This window comes from Betta splendens, chromosome 1 (assembly GCF_900634795.4).
Source record: "Betta splendens chromosome 1, fBetSpl5.4, whole genome shotgun sequence".
Taxonomy (NCBI): Eukaryota; Metazoa; Chordata; class Actinopteri; order Anabantiformes; family Osphronemidae; genus Betta; species Betta splendens.
Genome location: NC_040881.3, coordinates 11,218,328 through 11,229,351, shown reverse-complemented (window position 1 = coordinate 11,229,351; position 11,024 = coordinate 11,218,328). Strand labels below are relative to the sequence as shown.

Genomic DNA, 11,024 nt, shown 5'->3' with positions numbered 1-11,024 from the left:
TCAAATCTTGAACCAAGGAGTGTCAGAAACCTGCTCATGCACCATGACAGACTGCAACTTTGCCTTTGTCTGTGTAGAAGTCAATGTCGTGTCTTTTACATTTTGCTTTCTAAGTCACCCTGTTGGCCAGATGATGGGGAGAAGGTGTTTTAGACAAAGACCTGTGTGGAAGAGCATCAGTTTAGCTGGGTTCACAGGCAGGACCAACCGGCAGCTTTAAATGTGTGGACCTTTGAAAGAAAGGGTCATTACTGTACTGTAGTATAAAATGTATGTGCACTATACCTTCAAGTGTAGATAATGTTTTCCACCAAAGTGAGGGGAAGTCAAAAAAGTCTAGAGTAAGTTTGTTGAGTGTTGTTATACATTATACTTGCTCTCACATAGTTGCCTAATTTTCTGCATATCTTGTGCATGGACATCATAAGTCAGGTGGTACTGGCACACATGATACTGACTCGCATGCGTCATGAAGTGAGGAGAAAGGGGGTTGGACTGACTCCAGTTTCCTGGGGGGTTGTACCTAAATCACATTGACAGTGAACAAGCCTGACAACATTGCTAAACCAGAGATAGAGGAGGGCGGGGTGAGGGGGCTGTGGGGGGTGGAAGGGGGAACCTGGGGGGTTTGGCCAATACACAATAGTCGCAATGTGTGTATAGGGTTACTCACATTATAGTTGACAAGCTGAAAGATGTGTTTTGCCAATGGTTTATTTGGTATTATTTGAAAGACCTTTACAGTAAATGTGATTTATTCAGCCAACAGTGATAAGGTTAAGGTTGATCTGTTGTAATGTTAGTCGTAAAGAGGCTTCAATCCCAAAACCGATACCTACGCACTCATCTGGTAACTGCACGTACATGGGTTTATGTCTGACGTAAAAGCAACAAGTTGGATTAGTCTCTTAGTTCAGGAATGATAAAGGTTACAAAAGGTAAAGTATATTTAGAAAGAAAAACACCTCTAATATTGTAGTTATTTAAATAAGAAATGCAATATGTCAGATGAGCTTCTGAAGAAGTAATATAATAATACAAATTTACCCAGTTGTTTAGCCCTCCAGTTATACCTGTACATTTTTTAAAGCAAAGTAACTTAAGCCACTTGAACACTGACAGGTTTGCCAACATTCTGCAGGGACGAGTTTGACGTTGGGCAGGTTTCCTGGATGCAGGGCTTCTGAGCCGCACTGCTACGTGCACAGTTCCCTATCCTCCGGCAGGACGAACTTTTGTATTAACACAACAGAAAGCTATGGGCCTTTTCTGTATCTTGGCTTACACCCAGAGTCTAGAACAAGGCTTAAGCCCAGTCACTGTCACTGTGGAGTGGATAGAGGTACACAGGTGCCACACATGTCACACTATTCTGGTAAAACCCAGACTCTAATAGACAGGAGGAAGAGATTGAATTGTGGTTTACCTTTCCCTTGTCTAGTATGACGTGTGTTTCCAATGCCAAACGTGCCTGAACCTTTTTTACTAATTACAAACAGTGAAAGGGCCAAATCAGTGGTAGAGAAGCTCTAATTCTGCCTCCTGCATCACTCTATTTTAATCCATAAAAACAGAAAAAACTACAATTTACTTAAGTTTTCGTGGGACTTGGCTTAAGCTTCGTCAGTGTAACTATAAAGTTGATCTGTAGATCAGATAAATCATCTAATTTATAAAGAATAGAAAACATTTCAGAAATCTGCACTTCTTTCCAAGACTAATCATACCAAGTCTTTGTTGGCTGTGAAATGATATTGGAGTTATTGCTCTGCTGTTTTCATATTACCTTCTTGGCACTTCCTGTAAACAACAAAGGTTTTCACATTTTGGTACCTGCATCCGCATTGTTCCTGAATGCACACAGAAAGTTGAACGCAAATTGTTCCGATGGCAAAGACTGACTTGACAAGATGAAATAATCTTGTTTTAGTGCCAGCCCAACAATGATCCTAAATAGAATCCTAAAAACACAAGCCTTAAATGGAAAGGCCACTATACAAGATAAATATCAATCAATACAGTCAATACAGTACCTCAGATAGAGAAAACAAAGTTTATTCACCAAGTCAATGTGAAGTACATTTTGAAAAAACAAATGAGGTAAAGTAAGAAAGATCCCAGTCACACAAAGTTCCGCAACAACCGCATTGCGGACGTGTTCGATGATGTAGTTGGAATCAGTCAGACTGCATGACCTCTTCCTCTAGCGAGGTGGAAAGCCCCTATGCAGACCCCCCCTTCCCCTAAACCCTCCTCTGTCTCCTCGGAAGTTTGGCCGGTTCCTTTCGCGGCCTCTGTCCCCTCCCCTCCCGGCGTTCGGCCCGCCGCGGCCGCCCCTGGGGGCTCCGCCGCCGCGGTCTGACTTCAGCTTAGCAGGGGGAGATTTGGGGCGTAGCCTTTCTATTTCTTCAGTGCAGCCCGACAGGTGAGAGTTGGGCAAGGCAAAATGTGAGGCGTATGTCTCTGGGTTAAAATTACTGTTAGTCAAAGTAGGGCCCACTGTCAACCAGCCTAGGGAAAAGAAGAAAACATGAAAAAAACCGACACATACCTCAAATGGGATTTAATAATGAAACTGAAATGGTGGAGCTCACCTGGCCTGATGGTTGAGTCTCGACCAAACAGGTGCAGCCTCCTGCGACCCAAACAGAAATGCTCGATGATGTGGAAGATTTCGACGGGTTTCTCTACATTTCCCATCTCGGGTTCCTCTGTGATGATCAAGTCGATGTCTACGTTGGCGTGAATAAAGTCACCATCAGTACTCCTACGCACCGTTCCCTTGATTCCCATCAGGCAGTGCTCCTGGAGGGGCATATAACATTTACAGGTGTACAGTTTACAACTAAAAATATTAAACCGAGTGTAACTCAAGTGCCTTATTCAAATTAAAATATATATTTTAATCCAGTGTCAGTTTATTTATATAGTACCAAATCACATTTTAGCATTTGTGTGTATTCTGTACCTTGGTCCTCTGGAACACTGCTTTTGGGTCCAGTGCCTTGGTTTTCCCAGGGTTATTCTTGTTGGTCTTGATCCAACAAATATCCTCACATCGTCTAAAACCCCATTTTCTCAAACACTGAAACAGACGCAACACAAAAGTATGAGTTGTAGGACAAAAAAAATTCACCTCAGGTCAGGTGATAAGCATGAATGGCACTAACAAAGTACATTCCTAGTGGGGCTTCCTGTACCCTTTAACTGTGTACATTTTATAGCAAATAGAAAGTAGAGCAGGAAAAAGCAGCATAAAGTAAAGTAAGTTCTTATTTTACTCACAACCCACAAGTTCCTGAATTATCAGACCAAAACAGTGAGTAACTCAGTGCTTTTCAGATGCCAAAGATATTTGTGAAACCAAACTAGTAAAACAGCATTTTACATTTCGCTATCACACATCTACTGTGGTTTTTTTGACAAATGGCATTTACACAAGGTTTTCCCACAATCCGAAAAAATGTGTATGGTTAATTAATAACAGAAAATTAACCTAAAGCTCAACGAGGGGGAACAGGACATTTACTAATCACTATATAAAAAGTAAAAATGTACTCTGCTGAGTGATTACGTATATTGTCTAGTTTAGCAGTGCTAGGAAAGGCAAAGTTAGATATGAGTCGACCTAGGGAACTGCAGCATTCCAGAACTGACAGAACAGTGGTTTTTGGTTTCTACATTAACACTTTTAGTGTAATTTAAATGTAATGATTCATTTCCTTAAAGCCCCTATATTAGTCAAAATATTAGGCAGTTCCTCCAGTAGCCAGACTGACTCTTTAAACTTAAACAGACAGAAAAAAAAAGAGTTAAAACTGGTAAATGGCATCATAGTTAACTGGTTCAAAGATTCTTGTCATTTTGAGTCTTGGGTTGACTAGACAGCTGGAAAAACCCACTGTCAAAAACAATCTCACTAAATGCACCAGGAAAAGGCTGTGCTGCAATCTGATTTTGAACACAAAGACAGAGAACGATAAGCATAGACAGCAAATACGTCACAGCACCCTACCAAACTATTTAACTACGAAAACAATGCTGTTTCTCCTGACATCGTCCTGGACAGGGGCCAAAACTTGCACCTTCAAATAACAGCTGCTAAAAGGGGTAGTAAAGACAAAAATGCAAGTTTTAGAGACACCCATACTAGAAGGAGTCACTCATCTTACAGCCAGAAAGGCTTCATTTCCAACTGGACCCTCTATGTACAGCTGCATAGGTGCACAGTTTACTCTGGCGACTCCTCTCCCTCCATTCCCACGGTCCAAAGACATGCAGTTAGGTCAATGTGTGAATGTCCGTCTGGTATAATGACATGTCCAATCTGTTTATACTGATGGCTGTTTGAAAGTGACATTATCAGTATTTGAGCCAGTGTAAACATTGCAAGGCTTCGACGAACATTTCAGATGAATTAAGACAAATCTCTCCCCTTTCTACTGCTGCTCTCACTCTACTGTTTTTTTGTGGTCATGCAACCTGTCCATGTACAGGTGGTACACAACTTCTAACAGCAGCTAGTGGAGACTAGAAACAGCTACCATAGATCTAATCTAGTTTGTTCACACTTCCTTTAGGACATTTTTGTTTCAGGAACTAAGGCTGTTTCCTAGATCATTTTACATTGCAGTATTGTTATATTATGTAAAGTCTTAAACTTTATGTGAAGTGACCCCAAGATGACTTTGTTGTGGTTTGGGGCTGTATTAATAAACTGAGGTGAATCCAAATCATTAGTTGCTAGCTTTGCCCCAGGTCCTCGATAGCCTGGAGACCTCTAGCACCACTGTAACCCTTAAGTAAGGAGAACAGGTAGATATATAGAAGGGTTTACTAGAACCTTTACTATAATGTGGGTTTTAACAGTAAAAAGAATTGTGCTACCATTCTGCCCAAATCCAGGCCTTCACCGGAGCCACACCAGAGGAAGACAAAGGAGCGCAGAGCTGATATCTCTTCAATTTCCAGTTTCATGATCTACAACAGAAAAGAAGAGTCAGTGAACATGAAACAAAGACCTTCCCACCCGGTTACGCTATCCTGTCATGTGAGAGCAGTGCAGTAACATTCTAATTAACAAGGGTGACCTTGTTAGTCACCAACTTCGTTTTGAATGAAACTCTTGTTGTTGCTTTTCTCTGCTCATCCAAGTCATGGTGGTTTCAAAACAGACTCGTCTCATGAGGATACAAATGTCTGGCTGAGCTTTGTCCTGAAAAACTCATGTTCCATATGTTGAGTAAAGTTATAAAACCTCTTCAAGAACTTGAAGCAAGTACACTTACCACTCAAAAGCACCTTTAGACACTTTTGGGACTGTCATTTTCACAGCTAATATTTTAGATTAGTTTAGTTTAAATAAAAATATAATGCTGCTAAAGCAAACCAGTCAAATATTGATACATACATCATCCCAAGTCCAGAAACGCTCAGTGTGGCTAATGCCAGACTCTCTGTAGTACTCCTCCAATGGTGGCTCAAGCAGAATGACATCAAACTTGCACTTCAGATCCTGCAGATCAAAGTGCTCTGGGTCAGCCTGGAGGTACCTGAACACACAGACATTGTAAAAACAGCCACCTCTTTTAAAGATGTTCATGCAAACTTCAACAACAGTATTTTCTTCAGGAATGTTATTCATCATAGTGTAGTCAGGTAAGCAGTCACTGTATCATGTTCATTATAATTGAACATACATGGGAGGGGTGTTGGTGGTGGAGATGAGTTCATCCTTTAGTCTGATCAGCTCTCGAAGTTTGGGGTATTCCTCAAATCTGTCGGCTAAGCCTGCACATTGGAGGAGACGTGGATTAGACACAAAAGAAGGCATGCACATGCACAAAACTTACCACACACACCATGAAACCAGCCCGCACTCACCAACATCTCTAATGAAGTTTTGTGGCCTGTGCCCTGTGTCCACGAAGTGCTGGCAATAGTCATTGTGAGGGTTTAAACTCTGGGTGCCCTGAGGAGTGAATGAATAAGTAAATTAATTATACATTTTTAATGTGTAAAACACCTTTCATTACTCATCAAAAATCTTTGTGGGCTTTTGAGTTCAACAACAGCAGTAATACATGTGATTTACTGGTCCTGCAACATGCCCAGGGCTTTTGTCTGCTGCTTGTGTTTTCTCTCTCTACTTTCCACTCACACCAACAGAATATGCAATTGTGTAATATCTACAAAGTAATGAAATGTTATTTGTTATGATTTGACACCTTATAAATAAACTGAAGAGAATCAAAACCTTTAATCAGCTGTTGACTTTTGTACCGCATGACTTGTTTGCATGGACAGATAATGGCTATCTGGCTTCTGTCCATTATGCATTAACTGGTTTTAATCTTTTGTTAGAAAACTGGAATCAATGCTCTCCGTGATCACAGGAGTAATCATAAAACTATGTAAATACTTTATTAACTTTACTTGACAGAATGTATGCAGTATAATTTCCAGGTTGAAGAAGAACTCTCTTAAACGTGGTAGAAGAACATATTACAATACAACTCATTTTAACAAAGGCAAATCTGCACTTATATGTTGGACAAAACCATCCACAGCATCAATCACCTTGTCTGAATACAAAAGAAGATCATAAAGCGCTGTTTTATGAGCAAAAAAAAATGTTCTAAAAAAATGCTCTGAATGTAGTCCGCCAAGAAGATAAGCTCTATTTGCGTGTGAAATTCATCAGGTGGCTATTTTTGCAAATGTCGCCTCGAACTGCTGAACACTTACGGCTTACAGTCAATACAATGCATGAACTGAGAGTAATGCAAGCATCAAAACACAAAAACAAGTCTACACATTCCAAAGTAATGACATGTCTTAGTCACCCAGGATGGATATGTAACTGTAGGAGACATAATTGTGGTGATTTACTCATTTTGAAACAGCACACAAAAGGCCCAGGGCATCTTAGAATAGTTTTCCACTTGAATTATTATATACACATACTATTTTATAGTAAATAAAAACTAGAATACAATTCTTCTTTTCCTTCATACTGACTTCTTGCGCTTTGAAGGGACAAATTTAGGAGGAGGCTGAGGGAGCGTCCATGGCGCCCTCTGCTGTTTCCCTCCATGTGTGATGCTGTGTCTGAGTTTATTGTTTAGCTTAATGTGTATTTGCTATTAAACAATATCTGAGTGTTACCGTTAACACTGTTCATATCTATATGAAGTAAAGCTATGGACTAGAACACGGTGGCTTTATTGTGCCATTTATGAAGTAGAAGAGGAAAAGTGAGTTAGATGTGTTCATCACAAAGCCACAGGCCATGAGTCACAACAACTATGGTAACAAAACCATGAAAACATTTTGAAGGGCACTAATCCCAAAGAAGTTCTGTACGTAAATGGCAAACATGCGTACTGTCTCACTGTAGTATGTGTAATTATATAACAACCACAGACAACATGTTAAGATGACATAACACAGACCAAAAAACGTCAAAGCTCTCACAGTAAGTGCATCATCAATACGCACCACCAGTACCAAGCAATGCTAACCAACCTTAAGGAAAGTACTTGAGTCCTTGTACACTTCCTCATATGGGTTGCTTTCTTCAGGCTGCTGCACTTCCACCTCATCCTAACGCATATGAGACAACACACAAAAAGCACAGTCAAAACAGTATTTTTGCCAAAAGGGAGTTTAACAATTGCACATAAACAATGTTTGTAGAAGACTGCAAAAAGAATTGTATCCTCAAATTAAATAGGCATTAAATTAATACAGGCATTCTTTGAAACAAAAAATTAAGAACAATGCATAGTTCTACTTTCTTACAATTACAGTAAATGTTATGCTTGGGCGTTTACATAAACTCATTATTGACATGATGTAACATACACTACTATTAGCACTGCAAACACACCTCTTACAGCAGTGTTTTACGATTTTCAACGTATTACATCTGTACTGAAACTGTTTGTGGCAAAACAGTGTAAATCATACTTTGTTTGATATTTTAGATTGTCTGACATAGCCACATTGACTTCTCTTATCTTTTATTAGATTCATGTGTCTGGTTAAGAATAATTCATTTGTGAGGTTTCTTGCCTTTCTAATGTGCTTTATGTAATTAAATATTGATCATGTGCAAAAGACGGATGGGTATAAAGATTATATTATGAGAAGAAACACAAGTAATGTAAAAAGACAATTTACCAATAAGCACAAACAAAGGCCAGTCAATCTATAAACTCTAGAGAGTCTTGAACTTACGTTGGTTGCATTTTCCAAAAGGCCTAAATACACCTTTTAGAGTAAAGTAAAATTTTAGTGCAGCATCAGCAGTGGTAAAATAGTTTAAATATGATCATTACATACAACAGAACATCTTTGGCACACTTCACATTGATAACACAGGGATGTGATAACACTCACCTTTTGCTCTTGTATGTCTTCCTCTGTGTCCTCTCCATCTGTCTGTGACTTCCGTTTGGATGGTGCAACTAAACTGTCAAATGAAGCTCTGTCAAACAAACAAACAAAGCACATTTACATGTTTTGAATTTTGTTCTTACTAAAGCATAGGCTCAGGCGTTTCAACCTAAAACAGTCATGTAGAAACGGAACAAGGAAGGTTCCTCTAGGACAGGATTCGGTGGCTATTTTATTTGTGTTTGTTATTTTTTGTAATTTTAGTTCTAAATTTGAATATGTTTGTGATCTTGAAATATTAAAATAAAATTACAAAATAAAATTTTAGTTTTCATCACTCATTGTCAACAGGGGTCACCTGGGTATTAAAGGTTGCCAACCCCTACTCTATGATCATAGTGCTACAACAATGACAGACATAAAACACAAGACAACACATTTTTTTAAAATATTGAATAATAAAAGTTCTAAATATGTAGAGCTAGGGAATTTTTAAATAAAAGCTAAACAAAAGAGGAACCTACATAAAGTGCACTTAACAGCACTGACTAAATAGTGTACAGTGCAAGACGAGTATTAAGTAATATTGAGTGTTGTGTATACGGTCTTATTAAGGTGAGTGTGCAAGAATAATCTGGTTGTGCATTGGTTTATACAGATGTGAACTGCAACATGTCTGTGACAGACGATGCCAAAGAAATAGTCCAGTCCAGAAATAGTGTGTGTTTGTGATGGTTCAGTTCAGTTCAGTTTCTGGCTGTTGAGGAGTCTGATGTCCTGAGGGAAGAAGCTGTTGCACAGTCAGGATGTATGTGTCCTGATGCTTCTCAATCTTCTCCCAGAAGGCAAAGGCTTAAACAGTGTTAGTGAGGGGTGTGTGTAATCATCGACAATGCTGGAAGCTTTGTGGATGTAGCGTGTGGCACAGATGACCTTGATGGAGGGAAGGGGGGCTCCAGTAATCTTTTCATCTGTTCTTACAATGTGCTGTAGGACTTTGTGGTCTGAAACAGTGCAGCTCCCAAACCAGGCAGTGATGCAGCTAGGAACCATTAACGTTCAATGGCGCGTGGATCATTTGTGCTCTCCTAAAGTCGACAACAATTTCCTTGGTTTTGTCAGCATCGACAGACAGGCAATTCTTGTTACACCACTGTGTCAGATGTTTCGCTTCATCTCTGTATGCTCTTGCAGTTTTGTTGATCAATCCCACAGTTCAGTGTAGCAGTGCCGAATAGGTTGTTGCCAATCCGGACTGACTGTGGTCTCCCTGTCAGGAAGTCTAGGATCCAATTACAGGGTGAGGTGTTCAGGCACAGCAGGCTCAGCTTCATGATGTGCTGCTGTGGGATAATTGTGTTGAATGCTGAACTGAAGTCTATGAACAGCATTCTGACGTATGTTTCTCTGTTGTCTAAATGAGTATGTGCCAGGTGCAGGGTGGAGGTGATGGCGTCATCCACTGGACGATTAGGACAATACAGTGGGTCTAATGTGGCAGGTAGCAGGGTCTTGATGTGCCTCATGACAAGCCTCTCGAAGCATTTCATTGTGATCGGTGCAAGTGCAACGGGACGGTTGTAGCTAAGAAATGTAAAATCTTGAATAACATAAATGGTCCCTTACCTGCACGTTTCTCTCGTTTCCTCGATCTCTTTAAGTTCATCTCTGCTGTTTAGGACCACTCCAATGCTGTCTGCGCTTTCAGCTCCCAGCTGTACAGTTACATATTATCAAAGTCCAGTCATTATGCTGACGTATTATTTATCTTCACGTTATTCATCTTGTGTCGCACATTCATTTTCCATGTGCATCCTAATTGACACGTTTTAGGCTGTGAAGTCTTAGGCTTAAGCAGTTTTAACATTTGAATTCATTCAATCACTTTTAATTGGTTTCAGTCACCTCGAGTCACACGAGGATAATGTTTCCAAGAGCTAATGTCTTACGTTACTCAGAGTAAAAAGAAGTGATTTGTGCGTGCATTTTTTACACTGTTATCAAAATTAAGCTAGTTATTAGCCACTTGCTACCACCACCAACAACAACAGGAGTCTCATTGATTAACAGTAGTTTACTTGCCTGTTGAGCTAACAGCTGCCGTCTAAGTTTTTGTCGCTCACGTATTTCTTGCAGTCTGCTGTTCATTTCTTTTCCTATAATATTTTCTGACTGATTGCTGAGTAACCTTGGCTGTAACTATGTCTGCTTAAAATCTAAAACGTTAGCTAACAACCGGCTACCGTGCAGTAGCCGCTAAAATTCACAATGCGTGCGCTCGTTGTGGACACCGGGACGGTCGGGTGGTCTTAAGATGGAGTTAGTGGTTCAAATAAACACCGTAATATTGTGGCTGATCACTGGCTGTTATTATAAAAAAAATATATGTATTCATAGATAAGAGCTTGTTTATATTTGGCACAGATGTGCAGGTCACTGATCACGCAAGAGGCTTTGACGCGCTCCAACTCATTTTACCGGAATACGCCGGTATTATAAACTTTGAAATCTGAATGGTCGCTGCCTGATGATGTCATCACAAGGGACGCGTTTGTTTGACGTCTCCACCATTGGCAGAAATTTTGTATTGTAGACGCTAGAGGGTCTCGGTCCTCAAACACGTC

At 40.0% G+C, this 11,024-nt stretch overlaps 1 protein-coding gene across 1 annotated transcript; it reads right to left on the bottom strand.

The window, feature by feature from the left end:
* Positions 1 to 2,034: 2,034 nt before the first annotated feature.
* Positions 2,035 to 10,826, bottom strand: mettl14 (methyltransferase 14, N6-adenosine-methyltransferase subun). Its single transcript, XM_029159836.2, has 11 exons — positions 10,483 to 10,826; positions 10,027 to 10,115; positions 8,404 to 8,491; positions 7,528 to 7,605; positions 5,884 to 5,971; positions 5,700 to 5,790; positions 5,411 to 5,552; positions 4,888 to 4,980; positions 2,969 to 3,085; positions 2,595 to 2,805; positions 2,035 to 2,511 (listed from the first exon to the last, which is right to left on the bottom strand). Exons 1-11 carry the CDS (start codon positions 10,546 to 10,548, stop codon positions 2,204 to 2,206), a joined length of 1,371 nt encoding a protein of 456 aa, XP_029015669.1. The 5' UTR covers positions 10,549 to 10,826; the 3' UTR covers positions 2,035 to 2,203.
* Positions 10,827 to 11,024: the final 198 nt, after the last annotated feature.